Here is a 27990-nt window from a genome sequence, read left to right as displayed (position 1 = left end):
TTTGTTTAGAAAAACAGTGGATCCATTGAAAAAGTAATTGCAGTAAAGCCGTAATCTTAATAAACCTTATTCACGCCGACATGTCGTTTTGATATCACCTCGCCTTAAGAATTTCTCTTCAAAGGTTCTCCTGATAAGCCCTAAAATCTGTAATTCAGCTCAATTAAACACAAATGGATCATCTTCAATCATACCAAAACGACGACGACTTAGACAACGATTCCTCTCCTTCCTCACCGGATTCGTCACCACCGCGTCTCCTCCCATCCAAATCCGCAGCGCCGAAAGTCGACGACACAACCCTAGCCCTAGCAGTAGCACAAGCCAATCAAATTCTTTCCAGACCAATAGATCCCGTACAACACGCCATCACTTTTAATCCTACCTATGACCAGCTCTGGGCTCCAATTCAAGGTCCCGCACATCCGTACGCCAAAGATGGAATCGCACAGGGCATGCGTAACCACAAGCTCGGCTTTGTCGAAGATGCGGCTATTGATTCATTCTTGTTCGATGAGCAGTATAATACTTTTCACAAGTACGGCTACGCCGCCGACCCGTCTGGTTCCGAAGGTAATAATTATGTTGGTGATTTAGATGCTTTAAATAAGAATGATGGTATTTCTGTTTATAATATTCCCCAAAACGAACAAAAGAGACAAAAGATTGAGAGGAAGAAAGAAAAGGAGAGTAATGAAAGTGCTGATGATAATGCTGTTGATAAAGAGGTGTTGAATAATCCTGCGAGTGATGTTTGGTTAGCGAAGAATAGGAAGAGTCCTTGGGCGGGTAAGAAGGAGGGTTTAGAGACGGAGTTGACGGAAGAGCAGAAGAAGTACGCGGAGGAGTATGCCAAGAAGAAGGAGGAGAAGGGAGCTAGTGATAAAGGAGAGGCTGTTGTTGATAAGAGTACGTTTCACGGAAAGGAAGAGAAGGATTATCAAGGGAGGTCGTGGATTGAGCCGCCGAAAGATGCAAAAGCGAGTAATGATCATTGTTATATTCCAAAAAGACTTGTGCATACTTGGAGTGGACATACAAAGGGGGTTTCTGCTATTAGGTTTTTCCCTAAAAAGGGGCATTTGATTCTTTCTGCTGGTATGGATAGTAAGATTAAGATTTGGGATGTGTTTAATTCAGGCAAGTGTATGAGAACTTACATGGGCCATGCTAAGGCTGTTAGAGATATTTCGTTTTCTAATGACGGGACTAAGTTTTTGTCTGCTGGTTATGATAAGAATATTAAGTATTGGGATACTGAGACTGGTCAGGTTATTTCGACTTTTTCAACTGGGAAGATTCCTTATGTTGTTAAACTTAATCCTGATGATGATAAGCAGAATATATTGTTGGCGGGTATGAGTGATAAGAAAATTGTGCAGTGGGATATGAATACAGGGCAGATTACTCAGGAGTATGATCAACATTTGGGGGCAGTAAATACTATAACTTTTGTGGATAACAATCGGAGATTTGTGACCTCGAGTGATGATAAGTCTCTTCGGGTGTGGGAATTTGGGATCCCTGTTGTTATTAAGTATATTAGTGAACCTCACATGCATTCTATGCCATCAATTGCAGTACACCCCAACACAAATTGGTTTGCAGCACAGAGTTTGGATAACCAGATTCTCATCTATAGTAGCAAGGAAAGGTTTCAGTTGAATAAGAAGAAGAGGTTTGCAGGGCATATTGTGGCTGGTTATGCTTGCCAAGTCAATTTCTCACCTGATGGGCGGTTTGTCATGTCAGGAGATGGTGAGGGCAAGTGCTGGTTTTGGGACTGGAAGAGTTGTAAAGTTTTCAGGACTCTTAAATGTCATGAGGGGGTGTGTATTGGAACCGAATGGCATCCATTGGAGCAAAGCAAAGTTGCTACATGCGGCTGGGATGGCTTAATTAAGTATTGGTAAGCATTATCTCATGCTCTAAATTTTCATGCTTAATCTGGTTGGATGTGTATCTTCTTGTATTGCTAATTTATATTCCCTGTCTACTTATTAATGCTGTCTTTGTATAGTGAATGTATCAATTCTGCGGCGCATATTGTCATAAGATTATAGTTAACAAACCTAAATTTAAAAAGGGTATTTGAATTTCAAGGAAATTGAATTGAAAGTTCTATAGTTGTCTTTTTTCTGCTTGGCTGTAAATCCGTAAGGTGGTTTTTAAAGATGCATTGAAGATTATTATCTATGGAAATCATGCATATGCCCAAGATTTTAAATATTTCATTTTCAGGAAAAAATGATATGAATTTGATGTTCACCTTAGCTTCCTTCTACTACTTAGTCCAGTTCTTTGTATTTGCTTAATTATTTATAGAGGAATGTTAGTTTGAAGCACCGAAGACAAATTCAAACACCTGCACTTGCATTTGTTTTAGTAGATAGCTTCAAGTTCCTTTCAAGTCTCGTATATTGTTAGCAGATAATGATGTACCCCTTGTTCACACTTTTGATTGTTCAATATCTACCCTGCCAATTTTTTTATGCTTAATTGTGCTGTATCGATTCTTGCCATATGTGAACCATTCTTTGGTTTATTCTCTTGTGTAATTGTGCTGCTAGATTTAGCATGCGTGATTACTTGTCATGTCTAGTTGAGTTGACCAGCCCAATGCTACTGCTTTCTACTAGTTTCATGTCTTGGCTGAATTCTAAAAATCAGTCACGCATCTGTAGCAGAAAATAGAATTTTAGGGTTCAATACTGATGTATTTATCATCAGGCATTATCTCCTGTAGTTGCGTATGAAAAAAGGAATTTGATCTGTTGTTTTATGAGATATATTTGGGAACGAGGGATGTATTTGTATTTGGTGGTTGATTCTGGACTTTCTATTTTATGTATGAGTTGGTATTATGCTTATGCTAATTGTTCTTGTGCATTGAATTGGACTTCTTAGACTTTAAAAAAATCAGTTCGAGTAACTTTTCTTATCTATTCAAGTGTTCAATAATCACCAATGCTTGCTTCGTTTCCAATTTATATAAAAAAGAAGAGCTGGTTTGTTTTTATGAATGCTTGCCTGCATTAATATATATGTGTTGGTTTGTGTTTTTTCTAAAAAGCTAACATTTCATCTTTGGCCGTCTGTTCTGCAGGGACTAATTTCTTATTTCGCACGTGGCCTGTTGCTTTCACAAGTTAAATGAGCATCGGCTCACATTAGTCGTCCAGATAGAGAAAGGACCATGCTGCTCAAAAGAGTACATGTTACATACAGAAATCAGGGCCGCCGTAGAGGAATCAAATGTTGTTCTTAGTTCTCAACTGAATTTTATGTGCCAGTTGGTGGAATTTAATTACTGTAAGATCTCATCATCTCACTGTATAATACATCAATTGCGAAGAACCTCGATTTGAGGTTTGGAATACTGTTAGTGTTAGTGATGTTAGATTTGATTAGAGATTACGTTTATCAATGAATTTTGCGAGCTAGTTTTGTTTTAAATGTTAAAGAGGCCTTCTCATGTTGTTTGCTGTAAAAGCATGAAGCCAAGCTCGAATGCTTGATGGGCACATTACTTAAATCATTTCTGAGTTATTTTGCTAATCCGTGGAGTATGCTGCTAATAGTTGTAGAACTGCCTGCAAATTTGAGTCCTGGTCCAATACACACCTGAATGATTTAATGGCATATATGATACGGGTAACGACTATATACACTTCAATAATGGTTTATACACTTTTTTTTATTGTATATTACCATCTTTTAATTAAAAGTAAATTATTATTATTAGGTTCTCCATATATGCCATAATTCACATTTTTGTTTTTTCTGTTTAAAATTCAAATGATAGTCTTTCATTTTTATTTTGGTCAACGATTTGGTCCTTCTGTCCACTTTTGGAGTTAGTCAACTGAGTTAGTCAATTGAGCCAAATGACTAAATTTAAAAGAACGACATGGTTTCCCACTTTTGAATCTGTCAATGATTTCGTTCCTTATATTTAACAATTAATTTTTCCCTAAATTCTTTACTTAGTTGACTAACACTGAAAATGCAATTGAATAATATAGTACCGGACGAGGGAATTGTATTAAGCATTATTTGTGCTTGTGCTCAATTAGGTGCTTTGGATAGTGATATTTGAGTTCATAGATTTATGGAAAGATTAGGATTGCATTGCAGTATCTATTAGATTACGGGTCTAATTGATATGTATGCGAAGTGTGGGAATGTGGATTTAGCTTAAAAGCTGTTTGATGAAAAGTCTCAGAGAGACAGTTTGTTGGAATGTCATGATTTCTGGTCTGGCAATGCATGGTGATCCAGTGGGTGCACTTAAGTTGTTTACGGAGATGGACGAGGCTGGGTTAAGCCGGATGATGTTACATCCGTAGCTATTTTTTCTGCTTGTAGTTATTCCGGCATGGCTTATGAAGGTTTAGGAGTGTTAGATAAAATGTGCAATGTGTATGGTATTGAGCTCAAGAGTGAACACTATGGATGTATGGTAGATCTTCTTAGCCGAGAGAGCCTCCTTGAAGAAGCGAAAGAAATAATCGAAAGAATGCCTACATGTAACAGTTCCTCTGAAGAAGCAGTAGGTTGGTGAGCATTGCTTAGTGGCTGCTGCAATCAGGGACAAGCCCAATGGCTGAGGTTGCAGCTGAGAAACTTGTGAAGTTTGCTCTGCTTTCAAATTTGTGTGCAACTACTGGGAAATACGAGGGATTTACAAGTTACCAGACTATAGTTCAATCAAAATTAATGGCATAAATCAAGAGTTTGTTGCAGGAGAGAAAACCCACAAACAATTATAAGCAGTGGAGCATAATGTTTGATCTACTAAATTAATCGACTAAATTAACACAAACAATAATTAAGAAGAAATATTAATTGCATTTATATAGCTTTCAATTCCATACAACTTGGTAATTATCTTTTGATATAGTAATAACTTAATGATTATTATTTTTCTCTCATTAGTTTCCGGTTCATAATTATTCTGAGTTTTGTGAGAGATACTTTTCCCTTGTCGTCCTCTTTGATCTTCAAGGTTGACAAGTCTGAAACGAAAAAATCAGACATTATATAAAAAAATTGCTATCTATACAAAATTATGCATGTAATTCATTAGGTTCAAATAGTTACCTAGCAAGTTATAAGTGATGAAGAAGATTTGAATTCACGACCTAACAGACGTTTATATCATTTGAGTACTGATAATTTTTGTGCAATATTTAAACATGGATGACTTCATAATTTGAGAAAATCGGTTCTCATATGAAAAATATTATTTTTATTATATTGGGCTCTTTTATCATTTATTTTTGTTTATTTCATGAGTAATTTATTCGGACACTTCTAATATTTATTCCTGAATCAAATGATACAGTTTTTAAATTTAAATTCTATTATTAGTTAGAGTGTTTTTTGAATGAAAAATCGGTAATATTCGCAGTTTAAAGAAAAAAAATAGAAAACCAACTTGTGAAATTTTTCTATGTAAATGATTTAAACTATTAATGAAGTTAATAAAGTATAGATTGTGGAAAAACGCTCTCCCCTCTCTCTCAAATAGAAACCCTAGCCGTCAAGCGTTTCTTCTTTTGTTTTTCGCTTCGGCTGCCGTCAATGGTTTATTTTTGCCGTTGGCGGTAGCCATTTCTTTTTTATTGCTTTAGAATAAAATAAATGACCGACTCCTTTTCATCTTTTTCATTTTGGTTGGTAAATCTATCGACGAGGCGCATCAATTTCAATATATATACAAATAAAAATCAGAGATGGATTAAGACCTTTCAAGATTGAAGATGAAATCGTTATAGGTTATATTAGTTTTTTTTTATAACTATTTTACAGCGATTGTCTTTCTTTTTTAAAAGTTTGCTGTTCTTTCTATATGAAAGATTTGTTGTTTTTTATGAAGAGTTTGTGAGTGTTCTGTTAGACAGAAAAGGATTGGATCTTATTGTGTTAGAGCAGTTATGTAATTTATTTTGTAAGGCGATCTGCGAATCAAGGTTTATATTTTGTTCCATGTCAGGTCATTAGAAACGGTTATACCCTTTCTGAATTCTTACACCTGTAATTGCTCTTTATTATTAATGAAAGATTTCGATTGTCAAAAAAAAAATTAATAAAGTATAAAATTTATATTAATTGGTAGCGGGCAGAAATTAATTAATACTATTATATCTTTTTTTAAATAGGTAAACTACGGTCTGGGAGAGTCGGGGTTAAACTCCCGACTGATAAGCTAATAAAATATAATTATTTATTTTATTTTAAAAAAAAATAAACAAAGAGTAACGGCAGATAATTATTGAGTTGATAAAAAAAACCAAGCAAATAATTATTGGAAACAGTAACAGCGTTTTCCGGCGACAGTGGAAGTGAAAATGGAGACGATGGGTTGCATATGGATGAGGCGACTGCGAATTTTAACTGCTACTGCTTCCTTTTCACTTCCTTTTCCTCACCTCTCTCTAAAACCACCTCCTCTCTTCTCTCCCCCGCCGCTTCTCGCTCCTGCTTTCTCTTCCACTCGCAGCTCCTTTTCCACCGCCGTCGCCGCAATTTCATCACCTCCACTTCCTCACATGGGTGTTCCAAAGCAAGGTGGAAAAGTAGTTGTTAAAGGAATGAGCTACCCTGAGCTTGAAGTATGTTTTAATTACCATGTTCTCTTTATTACGGCCCTTTTTGTAATCGACTTCGAAAATAAAGTAGAATTCTCTTTTTCTTATTGTTTGCCAGAACTGGGTTCAGTCACATGGATTCCGACCTGGTCAGGCTATGATGCTGTGGAAACGCCTTTATGGGAATAAGAACACTACTTTAGCGCATTCTGTCGATGAATTACAAGGTCATTGCTTGTCATTTTTTATTCAAAATGCTACTTATCTTTTGCTATGCGCTATTCAATATCTTACCTTGTGCAGGTTTGAATAAGGATTTTAAGAAAATGTTGGGTGAACATGCCGAATTGAAGGCACTTTCTTTGGAAGATGTTCGGACTGCATCTGACGGGACTAGAAAGGTAACACTAGCCATTATCAGTTCAATCTTTGCTCTCTTTTCTGTACCAATTTCTCGTTGTCTGTATAAATTTTGCAAACTGCATTATCTTCTCATTGATTTTGAAACTCGCAGGAGCTTGCAGATTTTATTTAGGTTGGACGATGAGCTCATAATTGAGACTGTTATCATACCTTGTGATAGAGGTAGGACAACAGTTTGTGTTTCGAGTCAAGTAGGCTGTGCCATGAATTGTCAGTTCTGCTATACTGGCAGGTCAGCCTCTTTACCGTCATTCTTTAGGTTTATTTTATTTTACTTATGCTCTTGTTTATTTGCAAGTCATGTGTTATAAGCTCATTCATCCAATCTGTAGGATGGGTTTGAAGAGACATCTGACCACTGCTGAGATTGTAGACCAGGTTGTATTTGCACAGCGTCTGATCTCAAGTGAAATCGGTGCCATCACAAATGTTGTGTTTATGGTAAGTGATGAGTAAGAGAGTCTTTCAGATTATAAATGCAGTTCCAATTAGCTTTGGGAAAATTTGACGCATTGCATCTTATAAATCTGCATCCAATTGAATAAAATTTCACTATTAGGTGTAGAATTAAGAGGTCTAACTATCTAAGAATTACTATTATTGCACTGTTTATCAACAAAAGGAAAAATGATGACTTTAATTATTAATTGTTACTAGATATTTCCTGGTCAGTGGAAAAATCATGTGTATGATTCTGAGAAATCAAGTACCTGTGGGCTGTGACCTCACTATTTGGTCGGAATTCCCATTCATCCATTGGACCACCCTATTATTCTATTACTTATTAAATACTGCATTGGCATCTATATTAACTAGCCGTATCCCTGCTTTCCCTAGTCATTCTCATTTTTCAATCAAGAAATGGAAGTTCAGTTTATCCGGTCTTCAAGTTCTTCCCATTTAAGAAGAAGATAAACTAATCCCTCTTCTATTTTCCATAGATACTTTGATAAGTCTGATTTATAAATGTTGGAACTGAATTATGTATTTGCAGGGAATGGGAGAGCCACTTCAGAATATTGAAAATGTCATCAAAGCTGCAGGTATAATGGTGCATGATCAGGGTCTTCACTTCAGTCCTCGCAAGGTCACTATTTCTACAAGTGGGCTTGTCCCTCAACTGAAACGCTTCCTTCGTGAATCCAGTTGTACTTTAGCTGTTAGTCTGAATGCCACAACTGATGAGGTATTATGTATTCACCTCTATTTTTGTTTGTTGGATAAAAATACACATTTTACGGATGTCTTTTTCACTATTATATATGAAGGTGAGGAACTGGATTATGCCAATTAACCGGAAGTATAATTTATGCTTGCTTCTTGACACCCTTCGGGAGGAACTACAGTTCAGGAATAACTACAAAGTTCTGTTCGAATATGTGATGCTTGCTGGAGTAAATGACAGGTTAGATAAACCAATTTCTTTCTCAATTTCTTCAATATTGGATATTCTTTTTTTGGGTTATTTGTTCATTGGAGTATACTTTTTGTGTTATTGACATTATATAATTGAAAAGCATGATTTTTCCAATAGAACACATTTAGGAATTTTGGTTTGATTGAAATAATTTGTTTGATCATTGAATAAGTTACAGGTCCATCATTGAATTATCATTCTGCACTAATTAAAGATCTCCATTTTTTAATTAATTTTAATTTACTACTAATAACCTCACAGCACTTAATAGATTTTTTGATAAAATATTGATTCATATACCTAGTTTAGTTGACTGTATTGCAATTTCCTATGTTTCACTAATCAGTAAATTTAATTAATTAAGTTGAAAGTGTTGTTTAGGCAAGTTTAGTGAAATTTTGTGCCTTATTTCATAATGGCAATATCAATTAATTTGATTTCAGCTATGAGGATGCCAAGAGGTTGATCAATCTTGTTCAAGGGATTCCATGCAAGATCAATCTCATTCAATTCAATCCTCACTGCGGTTCCCAGTTTATGCCAACCAGTAGAGAGAAAATGATAGAATTTCGAAATATTTTGGCAGAGGCCAAATGTGTTGTTTTCTTGAGAGACAGTAGAGGTGATGATCAGATGGCTGCTTGCGGCCAACTCGGCAAGCTCGGGGATCTTCAAGTTCCCTTGCTACGCGTTCCGGAGCAATTCCAAACAGCTGTAAACGCTTAATGTGATAAATTAGATTTATATTTGATACAACTAGAATAGGCTTGGCAACTTAATTATTAATTTGATACTGTTCTATTTACAATCGTATGATTCAATCTGAACTTTTGAGCTTAGGTATTTTATTACCTGTTTATGGAGTAGGTTTATTGATAGCCATTAGCAGATTTACAGTATATTTTACTGATATTCTTTATAGCAGAAGATAAGATGTATATTTGGGTAGTCCATTTGAATTTCAGTTGCAAGCACTCATATTGACTTAAATGGCAATATACCCCCTGAACTTGCAAGGAATGGGCAATTAACACATATATTAACTTCGTGGGTAAATCAGTACACGAACTTGATGATTATGGACGATTCGCCCTATTTTGGCAATTTGCCCCCTCAATTTGTAAGTTAATTGTCTCTTAAATTGGCAATTTGCCCCCTTAACTTGTAAGTTAATTTGCTAAAATGGGCTAATTGCCCATAATCAACAAGTTCGTGTATTGATTTGCCAACAAAGTTAATTTGTGTGTTAATTGCCCATTGCTTACAAGTTGAAGGGGCAAATTGCTACTTAAATCCACTCATATTTTATGCATTACTGGCCAATCTTATGAGACAATTATGTGAATCTATGAGATGCCCCCTCCGGTAAAAATGTCATGGTTTATATACATTTTTATTAAACTGTTCATATTAATTACAATTATTTCTATATTTTATTTATCATTGAGGAGAGGGCGTTTGTGGGATACTATTTTTTAGTTTCATTTAGTTATATATTGAAAGGGATGAATTTGAAAAAAAAAATTATCTTTTAATATGACAAATGTTATGAACCAATTTTTTTTAAATACGATAAATATTATAAATCGCGGGCGTAATTACTTGTAGGTTGTGTATTTATTTGCAGGATAATTTTAAATACAATAGATGTGCTATGTCATTCATTCGTGTAACAAACCAATAAGATGTTTGTAATATTAGAACATTGAATCATAAAAAGATAAATTATATTTTAATATTATAAATATTTATTAATTTGTTATAAAAATAATGAGGTACAACCGTTGAGTGAAATAAATAGTGATGTTTGAAAAGTATTAAATTGAATGAAATTTTAAAGAAATAATTTTAAAAAAAAAAATTGAACTGATTTAGACTTGTTTATTTTTTATTTATTTTTTGAAACTTTTAGACTTGTTTAGTTACTTTCTTGATTCGGTTATTTTGGTTCAGATTTGCACTAAAATTTTGAATTTATAAGCTGCATGGTTTTGGTTTGGTTTGGTTTAGCCTTGTGTTTTGGGTTTAATGGTAAAATTTTATGAGTCAGAGTTCTTAATTACTCTTTAAAGCATTTTCAGTTAATCCCCTTCTCCAAATTGAATTAAAAATTTAAAACCGTACACGAAATAAAGAAAGAAACATCCAGTTTGTTTGTTTTTTTTTTTTTTGAAATCCCAGATATAGGATTGGCTCGTGTATAGCACGCTCATGTAAGAGAATGATTATATTGTTTTGGTTTAGTTTTGGCGGCAGGCATCAGAGCACTTTCTTTTCATATAAAATGCCCTCTTCTTTGTTTCTCTTCATCCTCACGCAAACTGTAACTGCCTCTCCTCTGCTCTCATTTTCAAAACCCTAACTTCTTCCTTCATTTCTTCATTACTTAGCTTAGCTCAACCATGACAGCTGTTTCAAATGGACTGAACCACCACTGCGCTTCTTATCTCGACCGTCGATTCTCTAAGCAAGTTCGCGATAATGTCCATGGCTACATCTATCTGGATCCGGTATCGCTTTCCTCTTCTTTTTATTCATTACATTTCTTTCAATTTTACTGTCAACATTATACTATAATACTTGTTCCTATGTGTTTCTGAACTGGATTTTCATTTTTTTTCAATTGAGAACAAGTTTCAGTCTAATGCAAGGTTATAAACGTCATTGTTTGTAGATTCCGAGTAAATTACAAATTAGAACAGACTGAATCTGATGCTTCTATTTGTTAAGCATCTCAAACATAAAGCAATAAAGTCACGAGCATCTGAAATAGGAGAATCTAGACATAAATGTTAGTAACCTATAGGTCTTTATTGACGATATTCTATAATTTTAATTTGCAAAGTAATTGCGGTTTCTTTTAGTTAGTAAATTTATGATTAGTGCTATTCAATCAACTGACTTATTTTTCTTAACTCGTTTTGTTTATTTTTTTAGTATTTTCGTTAAGTTTTAGTTTCATTGACAGTATGATGGTGTGAATATTGTGATTGCTGGAAGTAATTGCTTTTTGTGTGTGTGTTATTTCAGCTTTTCCTCAAGTTTGTTGATACTGAAGAGTTTCAGAGGCAAGTCAGTTAATTGTTTCTCTTGAGGAGTTTTTCACTTGTTATCATATACTTGATTTCATCTTCTGATAAGTTTGCTACATGTTGCAGACTTCGTGATCTAAAGCAACTTGGTGAGTTTGATCGTTTCTAGATTAATTAATCTATATTAAGATACTATGGAGTTTTAATAATTTATAATTTCATTTTATATACATGTTTTACATTTCTTAATTAGCATCCAAGATTTTATTTATATAGTTTTGTTGATTGTTTGAATCCTTAATTTACATTGACCGTATGGATTATAAATCTGCTTAGAGTTAGAGATGGCCTTATTATGATTCTACATCTAGCGCCTTTCATGCTCTGCCTTTTTCTCTAAGTTTTCTGTAAATGCTACATGCATATTATCTTAAGCAATAAACAAAGGTGTAACTTCCGTTTCGTGTAAAAAATAGAGCGAAGATGTTAAAGCAGTTATTAGGGTTGAATTTTTGGTAGTAACAACTTGACAAAATTTTGGAATTTTTTCCCTCAAAAATCAGTACAACTTGATGCACCTTTCAGCAAATGTTGGCTGTCACTGATTAATACATTGCGTTACTGGTTTTAATTAGCTTTAACTCCTTTCCTGTTCAGAGCATCACAAAATTCATCTCTGTAGTGCAAAGATATCAAACATTGAACATTATTTTTATGAATTGGATGTAATTACTGAAGCAAATATACATCTGTGACTGTGCAGGTCTAACATACATGGTTTATCCAGGAGCTGTACATTCACGGTTTGAGCACTCACTAGGTGTATACTGGCTGGCCAGTGAAGCAGTTCACAAAATTAAAGCAAACCAAGTAGGATTATATCTTTTCCCTGGTGATTATCTTTAGGATTCATAATTATGAGAATGTTCATTAGGTGCATACTATCCTTGTAGGGCTCAGAGATTGATATTGATGACTTGGATATAACTACGGTGAAGCTTGCTGGTAATGAACTGTCCTTTCTTTTTTTTTAAACTGGAATTGTGCTTGGTATTGGATTGCTTTCTTCCAATTTATTCGCTTCCCAATTTTTGGTTTAGGACTATTGCATGATATTGGACATGGACCATTCAGCCACTTGTTTGAGCGCGAGTTTCTCCCGAGGGTTTATAATGGCCTTAAATGGTAATCCTCGCATCTTTTCTTGACTTCCTGTTTGACCATTCATCAGAAGTGAGGACTTAGGAGTGTTGTAATTTTTAACATTGTAATTATGTTGATGTAAAATCTTCCTTCCAGCCTAAAATTATAATATTTTAAATCTAAACTTCCAAAATTTAAATTGTTGTACAATCAGATCTATTTCTAGATATTTGATGATCATAACTTCTATTCCTGTAGTTAATAAAGCTTGTGGATTTAGTACATTCTGTTGAAATTCTTCTTATTGAATTGTTTTCCATTATGGTTCATTCATAATTGCTTGCAGTCATGGATATGTTTATTCCTTCTCATCAATTATTATCAGTTAATTTTTATAGCAGTCTTTTATTTTCCAGGTCTCATGAGGATATGTCTCTTAAAATGATAGACTTTATTGTAGACTCGCACAATATTGACATTGATCCTGAATGCTTGAAGAAAGCCAAGGTTGTACTTCTTTTGTCTTTTAAAAAATCTTTTTTGACATTCATTATAGCAGTGAAGTCTCTTAGCCTTTAAAACAATCAGTGAGGCCATAGGCATCCCAGATTGCAATTCTGTGTTTGTTCTTTCATCTTTATCAACACTCATGTGCTCCCTCGGTCCTTTTATAAAAAAAGTTTAAGTTGATAAAAATTTAAGTACTTTTCATTAATTTATATATTCTTTTAAATTATTTTTTAAAAGATAGAGTCATTCCATTATATATTAATAAGTACTCCCTCCATTCCATAGAGATAGAAAAAGGGAACCCTAAACAGAAGAACAATTCTGTCGAAAAGGGATAGAAATTTTTCTCTCTGTTAGTGACATCCAAAACAGAAGTTTTTATGCAAAAGAGATGGAAAGAGTATATGATGATATACATTGTTGTTCTCTTTGCAGAATATGGTCGTTGCTAGCACGGAACATGCTTCTCAAAAAGTAAGCCATCTGACATTAATCTGACGACTTCTTGTCTCTGGTTTACATCTCATTTCGTTTTGAATTTTTTTCCTTTGCAACATGCCTAAGTTTCACTCACTTCCTTTGTAGACTGTGAATAATGAAAAGCGATTCCTCTATGACATTGTTGCAAATGGTCGAAATGGAATAGATGTGGACAAGTTAGTTTGATCATTTATTTTCCTGGACTGTTTTTGCTTGTTATTTGTTAAGAATTTTGTGTATTCAGGTTTACTCCAATGCTGGTTGAAAACACATGTTTGGTTTCAGGTTTGATTACCTTGTCCGTGACTCCCGGGCTTGTGGTTTGGGGTGCAGTTTCCAATTTGAGAGGTATATACGATGATGATGTAAAGGGTTTACTTTCAAGTATTCTGTCCTTCAGAATTTATTTATAATCAAATAAATATCCATTAACAAGCTTCCTTTTTCTGTTCTATCATCCAGATTACTGGATACCATGCATGTTATAGAAGATGAGATATGCTACCGCGCTAAGGATTGTCAGTTTTCATTGAAGCTCTGTCTTATTTCAATGGTGGTAATCTTCTACTATCTAACTCAACAGTTGACATTATTTTCAGATCTCACAGTCCAAAAGTTGTTTGCTACTCGTGCTGATATGCATCGAACTGTCTATACACATGCAAAAGTAAAGGTGCAAATTTGTTTGACATTCTTTTCTCAGCAGCATAGTCCATTTTTGTTATCCAAATTAGTGATCGGAGTAAATCTGACAATTTAGCTATCAGGCAATAGAACTCATGGTTGTTGATGCTCTGTCAAAAGCGAATGATCATCTTGGAATTTCATCCTCAATTCAGGAGCCATCTGAGTTTTGGAAGGTTTTCAGCATAAACATTAATGAATTGGTGATCCTTTTAGTTCTATGTTTTAGAGGACTTAAATTTTCCTTCTAAAAACTGCAGATAGATGACTCTATACTGAAAGTTATTGAAACAAATCCCAGCCAGGAGCTGAAGGAAGCAAGAGAACTGATCCAGCGGATTAGAAGAAGAGATTTATACCAGGTAAGCTTATTCATTATGACAGGCAGAGGGTTTACGCATATTATACTCGAATAGCTTTTCAGCACATGAAGGTTGTGCATTGTATTATGCAGTTCTGCAATGAGTTCTCTGTTCCAAAAGACAAGCTAGAGCATTTCAAAGACATCACAGCAAAGGACATCATTTGCTCTCAGGTCCTAAAATGATACAATATTAGTTTTACTTTCCTCAGAGAAGCAGAATCATTTTCTCAAAATATCAACTTTATAAACCAGAACTCCAATGGCATTACACTGAAAGAGGACGATGTTGCTGTGAGCATTACTAAGATCGATTTGACGCGTGGAAGGAGCAATCCTCTTGAAAGGTAAATGGCTAGGACCCAAAGCGTTGCTCCATTACTTGTTTCTTTTTATGGATTTGCTTCTGCTCTTCTTAATTTGACAATAATTTGTCCTTCATGCATGTATTTTCTTATCCAGCGTCCAATTTTTCCAGGTACTAAGATCATTTCTACTGCTCTTTTGCCAATATAGATTTTTACAACTTGTGTGTATATCAGGATTATGAAAGCAAAGTGAAATTCCCAATAGAAAAAGATCTCATCAGTCACTTGCTGCCTTCTTCTTACCAAGATACGATAGTGAGGGTTTATGCTAAGAAGCCTGAGCTGGTCTGTGAAGAATATACTAATACATTGCTTGAATAAATTACAAATGTAGGCTTGCTGCAATCCAGTTAACCAATGTATGTGTACAATGCATGCAGGTGGATGCAGTTTCTGTGGCGTTTGAGAACTTTCAGCATAAGATGTATGGAATGACAGCCCAGGTGCATGCCACTCCTAACAAAAAGCGATGCAAGCGATTGATTTTCTCGTGATCTTTCAGATTTATCGCATTACCTCTCTATATATATACCCCTTTATGTTAGAACTTGTAGGTGTTAGTATCAATTGGAAAGCCTAAGCGTTAATGCACAAATCAGCAAGTGTATAAATTCACAAATTTTGCATGTGTGTTTGTCCCATGGTTGGGAGCCCTCGACGTGTACATGTTTCTCCAAACAGGCGTGGATTGGTCTACTGATAAAGATGAATTTGGGAGAGGAACAGAGTATTTTTTTTCAAGCTGCTATTCCTAACTGGCAAAGAGTCACTGATGAGATTAAGAACTCTTTATTTTTGCTGTTTGCTGATTTGTTTAGCATAGAGATTATGAGTGTGGATAAGGTGGGGAATCTTATATTTTGATTGTTTAATTGTAGTCAGTTAGGCTTGCAGGTGTTTTGTGTGTGCGCAGATGTACTATTGGTGGGTATGCTCAGCTCAGTTTTTGCAAATTATGTTCGTTAATGCAATTTGTTTACCTACAATTTTTTTTTAAAACTTGCATATCAAGCGTAAGGGACGATAATTATAACGTAAACTGTTATTTTTAAAAAAAGAATAACTATATAGTGGTGGATAAGATTGTGAGCAGGACTGATGCAGGCGAGTTCTCAAACATTGTTGCTGCCATTCGAGAGCTTATGAACCGTGACTGGGAGGTTCAGATTTTTCACATTTTCAGAGAAGCGAACTTCGCTGCGGACCATCTTGCGTCTCTGAGCAACGACAACTTTTTCGGGTTAATCTTTCACGATAACCCTCCCCCTAGCCTGGTTCCCTGGATCATGCATGATCTTCATGGGACTTCTTATATTAGAAGAATTGTGTCTTAAGTGTTTTTAGGCTTTGCCTCTCATCCTTGTACCAAAAAAAAAAAAAGAATAACTATTATTTGGTAAATGGATGATAAATTCTCGTAAGCAACTCATCATTTAAAAAAGCAATGCCAATTGATTTTTTTCTTCATAATCTCACTTCAAATTTCTTTTGAATTTGAGGCCATATATAAGAGATTCTTAAAACAATTTTTTTAAAAATGATCTAAATTTATTTGAATATGGTAGTAAAGTCGGCCCTCTAATAATTAATACATAGGGTGGATTAAAAATTTATTAATTATTAGACTTATTAACTTATTGAATATTATATAAAACGTAATATTAAAGTTGGTTCCCTAAAATTTTATTAATTATTAGAATTATTAATCTATTAAATATTAATTATTAGAGGGTCCACTGTACAACAATAAAACATCACATTTGTTTGTTATATGGATGATGTGGCATAAATATTGCATTGTATAGTTATTTCTTGATTATATTAATTTAAATCACTTGTAAAAAAAGATATATTGATTGAACAATTTATGATGTAAAGATTGATTAAACGTGGCCCTAACCCTAATCCTTTAAAAAAATGCAGTGCAAATTGATATGATCTGACTTCAAATTTGTTGTGCGCGTGGTAGTACATAGTTGAAGGAGCGAGTGGGCTTGAGGCTACACGTGACACGCAGTCCTTTTCCTAAATGCGACGCTTTGCAAGCTGAAACAAATTCCGGGAGCTGAAACAAAAAAGAAATACTGAGTCGATCATCGACATTGGTTTCCTTTTAACTATTTTTTTTGCTCTCCTTTTGCCTTTTCAAGTAACAAACGACCTTTCTCCTTCAACATTTGCTTATTCAGCAAGCTTTCCAATTCCATTACTTCCTGTGGTCAAATGACGTCAATTTTTGTTACTATTTCATTCTTTTTTTCTTATATTTTGAAATACAAAAATGATATTAAATTCTTTTTTTACTTTTTGCTCAGGCATCTTCTTCGGCTACTTCTCCAAGCTCTTTTATGGTTCACTTTGTGAGTATGGGATTTTCTCAAGATTTGGTGATTCGAGCCATCCAGGTTAATGGTAAACTCTCGTTTACTTCAACAAAACCTTTAATTGTTAATAGGGGAATCTGTTCTGGAATTTCTTTCGGCATACTCTGTGAGATATCTTTTTTATTTATTTCTCAACATACGCACATCCTTTTGTTTTTATAGCATGTAAAATGATATTTTCCTACTATGCTCAGGTAACCTCCTCGCCCAGATCTTCAAGCTCCAAGATGGTTCATCATTTTATGAGTATGGGATTTTCTAAAGACTTGGTCAATCAAACCATCCAAGAAAATGGTACACTAAGTTTTATATTTACGCCAACTTCCCCATTTCATCTTTTGAAAAAAAAAAAATCAGTTCTAACTTATTTCATTGGTTGTTAATAGGGGAAAATGAAGCATCTGTTTTGGATTCTCTTCTCACATATTCTTCAAATGTGAGTTTCTTTCGTTATTTCAATTCTATGTATGTATACTATGATACTCATTTCATGCAATTGGATATAGAATATAACATTACTACAACATTAGATGCTTGATGGACTGTTTTTCACAAATCACATGTTAGAGCAGTTCTTGTTTTTATATATTGGAGTCACTGTAAGGCATCTCCATATACATCCATATATTACCTTTCACATGCTTTCATGTAAGATTAGATGGTGAATTGGCTATGAATTACTTTGATAAACTTGCTAGAGAGTTATATGATTGTTGTCGATTATACTTGTGAAATTAATTGTGCAGCTTCTTGAGCCTACTACTGAATCTGAAGACATAACCAATTTTTGTCAGGATAATTTTGATGAAACGAATTCGTCTAGTATTGGCGTAAGTATTCTTTATCTTTTACATGATTTTCTAGAGAACTGGCTTTGACAACTTCATAGTTGTTAGAGGCGTGAGGTGCTCTTAGGCACAAAGAGATCTTAGTGCTCGAGGCGCGAAGGAAGGCACACAACTTTTGGATGTTATTAGATCCTAATGTACAAAAAAAAATTAAACTCACTATTATAAAATCAGCAACTAAATATCATATTGTTGAAGGAGCTGCACTAATCAATAGTGGAGAGGAGTGGCTGCTTCTCTTATTTTTCTTGGTGCATTATTTTCTTTCTATTTTTTGTATCGGCTATATACTTTAGGTTAGTTTTTTTAATATTTTTGAATAAAATCAAGTGTCAGTGGGTGTATAAAAAATTTAAAATAGGATTTTGAGATTGGCTGTTTTATTTAATTTTAAAGAAAGGCACGCACCTTTTGATCTGGGAATTTGAATCATGTCTGTAGAAAAATTTGAGTCTTTTTGCACCCGTTTTACGGGGACAAATTATTTTGCTTGGGAATTTCAGTTCCAAACGTATGTCAAGGGAAAAGAGTTGTGGGGACATCTTGATGGATCTGTTTCTAAACCAACAGATGTTACAAAAGGGGCTGAGTGGGAAATAAAGGATGCACGTATTATGAGTTGGATCTTGAGTTCTGTAGAACCTCGTTTTCTTTTGAATCTCAGGCCATATAAAACATCCAAAGCCATGTGGGATTACTTGAAACGAGTGTACAACCAGGATAATGCTGCTAGAAGATTTCAGTTGGAATTTGATATCGCCAACTACTCTCAAGGAGGCTTGTCTGTGCAAGATTATTACTCTGGCTTTGTTAACATGTGGACTGAATATTCAGATCTTGTGTACGCGGAAGTTCCTATGGAGTCGCTAGCTGCAATCCAAACAGTTCATGAAATCAGCAAGAGAGATCAATTTTTGATGAAATTACGTCCAGAGTTTGAAAATACTCGATCTAATTTGATGGGTCGATCTCCAAACCCATCTTTGGATGCTTGTTTGGGTGACCTTCTAAGAGAGGAGCAACGTGTTTTTACACGAGCAGCAATGGAACAACAAAGACCGATGGCAGATTCTCCTAATGTGGTTTATGCGGCAAATGAGAAGCAAAGAGGTCGAGACATGAGGAACGTTAAATGCTACAGCTGTAAAGAACTTGGCCATATTGCCACTCATTGCTTAAAGAAGTTTTGCAATTATTGCAAAGAAAAAGGGCACATCATCACAACATGCCGAGTTCGACCACCAAACAGAAATCATAGAGCTTTTCAGGCTACTTTCCAGAATACGGATGCAGATTGTACCACCACTATGCCTTCACAAAGTTCACCATCCTTAGCTGCTGATCCAGGTTCTCTCACAGCCGAAATGGTGCAACAAATGATATTTTCTGCATTTTCAGCATTTGGTCTTTCAGGTAATAAAAAATCTTCCTCCAATTTTTGGCTTTTTGATTCTGGAGCTTCAAATCACATGACCTATTGCTCCAAGAACCTTTCTAATGTCAAGAAAAATAATGGTAATATGGGAATTCAGACGGCAAATGGAGACTCTTTATCCATTACAGCCATTGGTGATGTCTCTTCTTCTCTAAAAGATGTTTTTCTAGCTCCTGCCTTGACTAGTAATCTTTTATCTATTGGACAATTGGTTGAGAATAATTGTGATGTTTTTTTTTCTGGAACTGGTTGTGTTGTGCAGGATCGGGGGTCGGGGAAGGTGATAGCAAAGGGACCTAAATGGGGGCGCCTCTTTCCTTTACACATACCAGCTGCTGTTCGTGATTCTAATTTCTTCTCTTTTGTTTGTACTTCTACCAAAAATCAAAGTCAGTTATGGCACAATCGATTAGGTCATCCAAACCCAAAAATCTTGCTTCATGTACTCAATTCTGGTTTACTTAATAATAGAAGTTTATGTTCCTCCAAAGATGTTGTGTTTGATTGTTCTAGTTGTAAGTTAGGCAAAAGTAAAATTCTGCCTTTTTCTGCTCATAGTTCTTTATCCACAAAATGTTTTGATCTAATTCATAGTGATGTTTGGGGCATTGCACCTATCATTTCTCATGCCCAGTACAAGTATTTTGTCACCTTCATAGATGACCACAGTAGGTTCACATGGATCTACTTTCTTCGATAAAAAAATGAAGTATTTAATGTGTTTAAGATTTTTCTAACATTCATTGAAAATCAATTTTCCACTTGCATCAAAGTTTTAAGATCTGATTCAGGTGGAGAATACATGTCTAATGAATTTCAAGAATTTTTAAAACCAATTGGTGTTAAGTGGAGGTGCCCAACCAATATATAAACACATGTCCACTCACACACACAACCAATGTGGGATTTCCCACTTTAACACTTCCCCTCACGCGTAGCGTGTACGGGCCGAGCAACAAAGTCCCCCCTCACATAAATCTCACGTGGGCCGGGCCAAACTCAAATTGTGTGAATGGACAAGGCTCTGATACCATGTTAGATTCCATCTTAAAACCAATTGGTGTTAAGTGGAGGTGCCCAACCAATATATAAACACATGTCCACTCACACACACAACCAATGTGGGATTTCCCACTTTAACATTTAGCCTCTCAATGTCTAGCACAAGGTTGTACATAGTATATTAACAACTATGGAAGGCATTTAGCCTCTCCAAGATACCATTTGTCAGTCACAAATTACAATATACTTCTTGCTCTTTCTGCTGGAACAGTTTTCAGATAATCTAAAACAGATTTGCTGGTCTGTAAATTTTCAACCTTTTAGAAGTCTTTATTATTTGTTTTCTATTCCATCCTCAGATAAACTCGCTGACTGATTCTTTAAGCTCCAAGTTGCTTCGTCTGTTTGTGGATATGGGATATTCTGAGAAGTTGGTGATTGAAGCAATGGAGGAAAATGGTAAACTATATTTTGCTTTAATCAAATCTTCACATTTTAGTTTTTTTTTTAAGAAGATTAAAGATGATTAAAGGATTTCAGCCCTACCTATGGTGACTTGTATAAGACAAGGTTGCTGAATGTTTTTGAAATTGTTTTTTTTTTTAAGTATAGCAAGAATAATTGATATAATTACAATGATACACTAATATAAATTTCCTATATTTGTAATATGAACATGATTAATTTTCCTTGATTGTAGGAGATGATTGATAAGATGATTGTTGATTTGTTTGACTGTCAATATTGGTAAGGATTTTCTGATTTGTATTGATATGGTTAATACGCCCCCGCAAGATGGACGTCCGATGCGTGAGTCCAATCTTGGTTCGTAACTCATGATATGAAGTCTTGTGCAGCGGTTTGGTGAGAATGTCAGCCAGTTGATCTTTGTTGGAGACATGTTGAATGTGAATTTGGCCGAGTTGAAGTTGTTCTTTGACGAAGTGGAAGGAGAGAGCCATGTGTTTCATTCTGGAGTGAAAGACTGGGTTCTTGGCATAAAGCGTAGCTGAAATGTTGTCACAGTAAATGGCTGGTGATTTGCTAACGATGATGTGAAGCTCGGTGAGTAGGTTGCGGAGCCAAAGTGTTTCAGTTGTAACGGAAGCGACAGCTCGGAATTCAGCTTCGGTCGTGGAGAGTGCTATACCCCTTTGTTTTTTGGAGGACCAGGAAATAGGATTGCGACCGAGGTAAATGATGTAGCCTGTTGTGGAGATGTAGTTGTCTTTGTCGCCTGCGTGATCAGCGTCACAAAATGCATGAAGACAAAGTGGTGAATTACGATGCAGTTGGATGCCGAAGGTTTGAGTCCCTTGCAAGTAGCGAAGTAGACGTTTCAAAGCGGCCCAATGAGTAGTTGTGGGGTGATGAAGAAATTGAGCTAAGCGGTTTAGAGCAAAGGCAATGTCGAGCCTAGTTAGAGATAGATATTGTAAGCTTCCGACTATGGCGCGATAAGTTGATTGGTCGTGAATGGGTAGATGGTCTTCGCGAAGCAGTGATGGAGAGGTAGCCATAGGTGTAGTATTTGGTTTGGCTTCAATCATGGTGTATTTGGTGAGGAGATCGTGAACGTATTTAGATTGGTTTAGGTGTAGGCCGAGTTCATTTGGTATAACTTCTAAGCCTAGAAAGTACGACAGTGGTCCAAGATCTTTTAAGGAAAATCGCTTAGATAATGTTGTAATAAACGTTTGTAGGTGTGTTAGATTTGGTCCGGTGATGATAATATCATCAACGTAAACTAGCATATAAATACAAGTGTTAAATACAAGTGTTTTTGGTTTGTAAAATGAATAAAGATGAATCTGAAATAGATTGTTTAAAACCTTGGGTAAGTAGATGGGTTTTTAATTCTGTGTACCAAGCTCGAGGAGCTTGTTTTAGTCCATAGATTGCTTTATGAAGTTTACAAACATAGTCGGGTTTTGATTGATCAACAAAGCCGGGTGGTTGAATCATGAAGACATTATCGGTCAAATTGCCTTGGAGAAAGGCATTGTTGACATCCAATTGACGAAGAGGCCATGACTTTGTAACAGCTAGAGATAAAATAAGACGAACAGTAGTTGGTTTTATAACAGGACTAAATGTCTCAGTATAATCGATACTCGGTCGTTGATGGAAACCCTTAGCAACAAGTCGGGCCTTGTGTTGTTTTAGGGTGCCATCCGGGTTATATTTGTTACGAAATACCCATTTGCAGCCAATGACATTTTGTGATTGAGAGCGAGGAACGAGGGTCCATGTGTGGTTTTGCTCAAGTGCTTGGTACTCGTCGTGCATTGCATTACGCCATTGGGGAAGTATTAGAGCCTGTTTTACGGTGTTGGGAAGATTGTCAGGAGACGGATTAAGGGTAGCAACTTTAGCGTATTTTGGATTGGGTTTACGAATGTTGTTGTTGAGGCGAGTAGTGACTGTTTTGGCAGGTGGCGGAGCAGTGGACTTGGGTAGAGGGCAGGTTTGGATGGGCTGTTGATGGATAGAGGTGGGGTCTAATAGGTTCGGATCCGAGGGCGAAGAGGGGTTGGATGTAGCTTGTTGGTTGGGAGAAGGATTTCGACGAGAGTAAACAATTGTAATGGGTGGTTTGGTGTGAGGTTGATCATTGACGGATGGGGTCGAGGGAGGTGCAGGGTTTGCGTTAGTAAGAATGGGTATGGACATGGTGCACCAATCATTATAATTAGTGTGAGGCGAAGGGGATGATGGTGGTACTGATGATTTACGAAATGGGTACTCGTCATCGACAAATTTTACATGTCTTGAAGTGTAAATGCGATAAGTTTTTGGGTCAAGACAATGGTATGCGCTTTGAGTGGTGGAATAGCCAACGAAAATGCATGAAATAGAGCGGTCTTCTAATTTATTCTTAGTATACGGTCTAAACCAAGGGTAACAAAGACATCCAAAATTATGGAGTTTTGTGTAATTGGGTTGTTTATTATGTATTACAGAATATGGTGAGTTACCATTTAAGGTTTTGGTAGGGAGTCGGTTTATAAGATAAGTTGCTGTACTAAATGCAAATGGCCAATAAGTGGTCGGAAGACCTGCGTGGTTTAGGAGAGCTAGACCGGTTTCCACAATGTGACGGTGACGCCTTTCGGCATATCCATTGTGTTCAGGAGTATGAGGTGGTGATGTAGAGTGGGATATTCCATTTTCAAGAAGTGTTTTATTTAATTTAATATATTCACCTCCATTATCGGAAAAATATGTCGAATCGGTTTTTGGAAATATTTTTCCACTAATGCCTTAAATTGAATAAATATTGTCGTGGTGTCGGATTTGCGTTTTAATGGATATAACCAAATATATTTACTAAAGTGGTCTACGAATACGATATAGTATTTGTAGTGATCTCGAGATAAGACCGGGCTGGTCCATAAGTCCGAGAATAAAAGATCAAGTGGTGCATTTGACTTTAGCGAAGTATTAGAAAAAGGGAGCTTTTTGCTCTTAGCAACACAACAAGAATGACAGTGTTCATAATCCAATATTGGTGAAGATAAATTTTTATTAATAATCTTAATTACATCATAAGATGGGTAGCCTAACTTATGATGCCAAGATATTGGAGCAGTTCCTTTGACAGCGGTTTGAGCAATTGGTTGTTGAGGACACCACTCGTAAATTCCTTGCTTAACTCGGCCCTGGAGCAGAATTCTCCCCGATGATATTGCCTTTAAACAAAACAAATCAGGTGAGAAAAGTATAAATGCATTATTATCTTTACATAATTGCGAAATTGACAGAATATTGCGTGAGATGGTTGGAACATGCAACATATTATTGAATTGAAGAAATTGGAGAGTAAAAGAACCTATATTTTCAATCGGGAGAGTTGAACCGTCTCCGATAATGAGATCGTCCAGTCCGGTATAAGGAGAATGAAAAGCTAAAGTGTCCAGATCGTGGGTGATATGATTGGTAGCGCCGCTGTCAAGCAGGAAGTTTGGGTTCGGTGGTGGTTGATTATAGCGAGTAGATGGTGGCGCCAGGAAGACAATGGTTGGAAATAAGGGGCAATTGGCAATGACATGGCCTGTTTGACGGCACCACTGACATCGCCCTTGGAAGGGTCGGGGATTTGGATGGTTGTGGGTGGTGGTTTGTGGGTAAGGAGAGTTGGGTTGGTGGCGGGAATAACTACGATTGTGGTGCTGGTTATTCTGGCGATATGCAGGATTCGCAGATGGGGTGAAATGATTGGTGGTTTCTTGGTGTTTGACAATCAGTTCGTGTTGAAGTAGTTTTTCATGTAATGCTTCAAAACTAATAGGTGTATCACGAGCTCTAATGGCATTGATGACGGGTTTATAGAGCTCATAGTTAAGGCCCTTTAAGACCTTGGAGATAATATCTTCGGGATCAAGGACTTTGCCCATAAGGGCGAGTTGGTCTACACACGCTTTAATCGAGTGCATATAGTCCGAGATGGTTTGATCCGTTGATTTAACAATGGAGTCAAATTTGTCTTTAAGTTGCATAATATGCGCACGCGAGGGGTTTGCGTAAGTATGGGCAAGGATGTCCCAAGCCTCCTTAGTGGTTTTAGCCCTTACAATTAAGGATTGGAGGGCAGAAGAGATAGTACCCATTAAGGCACCAAGAATCAGTCTGTCTTGCTTGAGCCAAGTCAAGTAGGCGGGATTGGGTTTTTCATTTGTCTCAGAGTCAAGGACGGTGGCAGGTGGTGGAGACTCGGATCCATCCAGGAAACCGAGTAAGCTAAGCCCGAAAAGTATATTTGTTAACTGAAAATGCCACGAGGAATAGTTAAGTGGTGTCAACTTAATGACATGGCTTAGGTTGAGAGCAGTTAAGGGTTTTGTGGTTTCATGTGAGTTGGGAATCAGAGTTTCTTGCACAGTGTTTGTCATGGTGGAACGGGGTTGAGGCAAGGGTGGGTTGGTGCGCTTGAAGGTGAAGCGTTTTGGTCGGAGGTTGTTTGTTGCGGATCGTTGATGGCGCTGTGATACCATATAAGACAAGGTTGCTGAATGTTTTTGAAATTGTTTTTTTTTTTTAAGTATAGCAAGAATAATTGATATAATTACAATGATACACTAATATAAATTTCCTATATTTGTAATATGAACATGATTAATTTTCCTTGATTGTAGGAGATGATTGATAGGATGATTGTTGATTTGTTTGACTGTCAATATTGGTAAAGATTTTCTGATTTGTATTGATACGGTTAATAACTTGAATCCAAGTACTATTGGTCTTAGGTGTGCCATTTGAGCTAATCCATCTTGTCACATTTTAGACTTAATTTAAACATTGTTTTTCTTTAATATAAATAGGTGAAGATGAAGATTCTATTCTCAGTTATCTTCTTACATACTCTGTAAGTCACAATCCTCATTTCTTATTTCTTAATTTACATCTACTTTGGAAATTTTTGTTTGGTGACAATCTGATTTTTGCATTGAAAACTTTCAAGGAGGATTTGCCTTGTAAAAAGAGAAAACTTCTGAATATTCAAAATTCGAATCGACAAGTGAATGTGGATATGCTAGTAGAAGACGGGTCTAATTCCATTAATATGCCTAATCCAATGGTCGGATTTGGAATTCCCGATAGACCATGTCAAAGAACAGAGAAAGTTTCATCCCCTAGCTAGAGGCCCCCCATATTTTTACTACGAAAATGTTGCTCTTACTCCTAAAGGCGTATGGAGACAAATATCCAGCTTTCTTACTGATATTCATCCAGAATTTGTCGATTCTCGGTATTTTTGTGCAGCCGCAAGAAAAAGAGGTTACATCCATAACCTTCCAATTCAAAACCGGTTTCCTGTTTTGCCAAGACAGCCACTCACCATACAGGAGGCATTACCTTCAATGAAAAAATGGTGGCCTTGGTGGGACGAGAGGACAAATGAACTGTCTTTTAACTACCTATGGAAGTGCCAAGCTTACACAAAGGATAAAGAAGGCCCTTGAAGGTTGTGATGGTGAGCCTACACCAAGTGCCAAGAATATGTTATGGAGGAATGTAGAAGATGGAATTTGGTTTGGTTTGGGAAAAATACGGCTGCACCTCTTGAACCTGATGAGATGGAGATGCTTTTGGGATATCCAAAGCACCATACCAGAAGTGGTGGTGGTGGTAGGAGTGACAGATATAAAGCTCTTGGAAACTTTTTTCAGGTCGGTGCATTTATTTATCTCTTCCTTGCTCTTCTTTTCTGTCATAATTCAAAGTAGATTCAAATTGAATGTAGGCTCAACTTGGATTTGCATATCGAAAAGTCAAGTTCGGTTGAACCCAATCCGAACCGTAAGTGATAGAAATAATAAAACCATAATTGGAATCAACTAAAAAGTTGAGCTTTTGAGTAAATAAGCTGTTTGGTATGGTATTAGAGCATCTATAATCAAAAGGTCTAGAGTTGGTAATTATCATTTAATTGAATATATTACTTGAGCATAAAAATAAAATGATTTTATACCTATTTACTCATACGCGTGCTGAAATGTGTTAAAACAATAAAATTATAGTTGAAATCTCACTTAAAAGCTTGAGATTTTGAATGGACTGATGATTTTATCATGTAGCTCTTGAGTTGAAATGCTTGAGCAAGATTTCTATGGAGCTAAATAGGGAATATAATAGGTGGTTGTCTAAACGTGTGTAAAAGGGAGTTGCTGTTACAGTCAATTGATGAAGTTCACACAGAAAAGATTAATAAATATATTTCAATTGTTTTTTTAGTTTTATGTCTTCAAATTTCAACTCGTAACCATCTCCAGCAAATCTAATCAAGTTGGAAGTTATGGTTTCAGGTTGACACGGTGGCATACCATCTTTCTCCCTTAAAGAATCTGTTCCCTAATGGAATTAATGTTCTCTCACTTTTCACCGGCATTGGTGGAGCAAAGGTGGCCTTGCATCGACTTGGGATACCGCTAAACAATGTTGTATCTGTTGAACTTTCAGTAGTGAACAGGTCTATTTTCAGAAATTGGTGGGAGAAAACTAATCAGAAGGGATCACTTACTGAAATTGAGGATGTCCAAAATGTAAATGCTGCTGATATACAAGAATGGATGAAAAAATTCGGTGGATTTGATCTTGTGATTGGCGGAAGTCCCTGCAATAACCTTGCGGGTGGGAATAGACACAGCAGGGATGGACTTGAGGGTGAACACTCTTCTTTGTTCTTTGATTATTATAGAATCCTAGAGCTTGTTAGGTCTGCAATGTATAACAGATGATACTTGCAAAATTTCAACTATACACAAAATTATGAGCAATTATGATTGAGTTTTAAAATTTTACAAGCAATG

The 27990-nt window shown here is 36.0% G+C and overlaps 3 protein-coding genes and 1 pseudogene across 7 annotated transcripts; all 4 read left to right on the top strand.

Moving 5' to 3' along the window:
* Positions 1 to 54: 54 nt before the first annotated feature.
* Positions 55 to 3475, top strand: LOC126656006 (uncharacterized). Of its 2 annotated transcripts, XM_050350439.2 has the most exons (2): positions 57 to 1909; positions 3107 to 3475. In XM_050350439.2, exons 1-2 carry the CDS (start codon positions 174 to 176, stop codon positions 3111 to 3113), a joined length of 1743 nt encoding a protein of 580 aa, XP_050206396.1. In that variant the 5' UTR covers positions 57 to 173; the 3' UTR covers positions 3114 to 3475. The 2 variants fall into 2 exon arrangements, with proteins under 2 accessions (XP_050206397.1, XP_050206396.1); XM_050350440.2 differs by lacking the exon at positions 3107 to 3475 and having other exon boundaries at positions 55 to 1913.
* A 2775-nt stretch (positions 3476 to 6250) lies between these two features.
* On the top strand, positions 6251 to 9284 carry LOC126655129 (uncharacterized). The gene is made up of 8 exons (XM_050349133.2): positions 6251 to 6617; positions 6712 to 6820; positions 6897 to 6994; positions 7118 to 7248; positions 7349 to 7457; positions 8011 to 8202; positions 8285 to 8421; positions 8877 to 9284. The coding sequence occupies exons 1-8, from the start codon at positions 6354 to 6356 to the stop codon at positions 9157 to 9159; spliced, it is 1323 nt and encodes a 440-aa protein (XP_050205090.1). The 5' UTR covers positions 6251 to 6353; the 3' UTR covers positions 9160 to 9284.
* Positions 9285 to 10689: 1405 nt separating this feature from the next.
* On the top strand, positions 10690 to 15997 carry LOC126655128 (uncharacterized). 4 transcript variants are annotated; one of them, XM_050349128.2, is made up of 19 exons: positions 10693 to 10943; positions 11464 to 11501; positions 11592 to 11614; positions 12229 to 12335; positions 12419 to 12470; positions 12566 to 12650; positions 13010 to 13115; positions 13554 to 13592; positions 13704 to 13774; positions 13884 to 13946; positions 14061 to 14116; positions 14198 to 14271; positions 14366 to 14458; positions 14543 to 14644; positions 14737 to 14817; positions 14899 to 14990; positions 15106 to 15121; positions 15186 to 15296; positions 15392 to 15997. In XM_050349128.2, exons 1-19 carry the CDS (start codon positions 10836 to 10838, stop codon positions 15503 to 15505), a joined length of 1431 nt encoding a protein of 476 aa, XP_050205085.1. In that variant the 5' UTR covers positions 10693 to 10835; the 3' UTR covers positions 15506 to 15997. The 4 variants fall into 4 exon arrangements, with proteins under 4 accessions (XP_050205089.1, XP_050205085.1, XP_050205086.1 ...); XM_050349129.2 differs by having other exon boundaries at positions 10695 to 10943; positions 13025 to 13115; XM_050349130.2 differs by lacking the exon at positions 10693 to 10943 and adding an exon at positions 11116 to 11224.
* A 1378-nt stretch (positions 15998 to 17375) lies between these two features.
* LOC126655127 (DNA (cytosine-5)-methyltransferase DRM1-like) lies at positions 17376 to 27980 on the top strand (annotated as a pseudogene).
* The last annotated feature ends 10 nt before the right edge of the window (positions 27981 to 27990 follow it).

This window comes from Mercurialis annua, linkage group LG7, assembly GCF_937616625.2.
Source record: "Mercurialis annua linkage group LG7, ddMerAnnu1.2, whole genome shotgun sequence".
Lineage (NCBI taxonomy): Eukaryota > Viridiplantae > Streptophyta > Magnoliopsida > Malpighiales > Euphorbiaceae > Mercurialis > Mercurialis annua.
This window is presented reverse-complemented; position numbering and strand designations above follow the sequence as displayed.

Excerpts from the sequence above, each read along its gene's own strand:
- LOC126655128 (XM_050349128.2), top strand. The coding sequence starts at position 10,836 with ATGACAGCTGTTTCAAATGGACTGAACCACCACTGCGCTTCTTATCTC. Across the intron at positions 13,775-13,883 it reads AATGGAATAGATGTGGACAA|GTTTGATTACCTTGTCCGTG; the intron begins GTTAGTTTGATC and ends GTTTGGTTTCAG. Across the intron at positions 14,272-14,365 it reads ATACACATGCAAAAGTAAAG|GCAATAGAACTCATGGTTGT; the intron begins GTGCAAATTTGT and ends TTTAGCTATCAG.
- LOC126656006 (XM_050350439.2), top strand. The coding sequence starts at position 174 with ATGGATCATCTTCAATCATACCAAAACGACGACGACTTAGACAACGAT.
- LOC126655129 (XM_050349133.2), top strand. The coding sequence starts at position 6,354 with ATGGAGACGATGGGTTGCATATGGATGAGGCGACTGCGAATTTTAACT. Across the intron at positions 6,821-6,896 it reads TTCTGTCGATGAATTACAAG|GTTTGAATAAGGATTTTAAG; the intron begins GTCATTGCTTGT and ends TACCTTGTGCAG. Across the intron at positions 7,458-8,010 it reads TCACAAATGTTGTGTTTATG|GGAATGGGAGAGCCACTTCA; the intron begins GTAAGTGATGAG and ends ATGTATTTGCAG.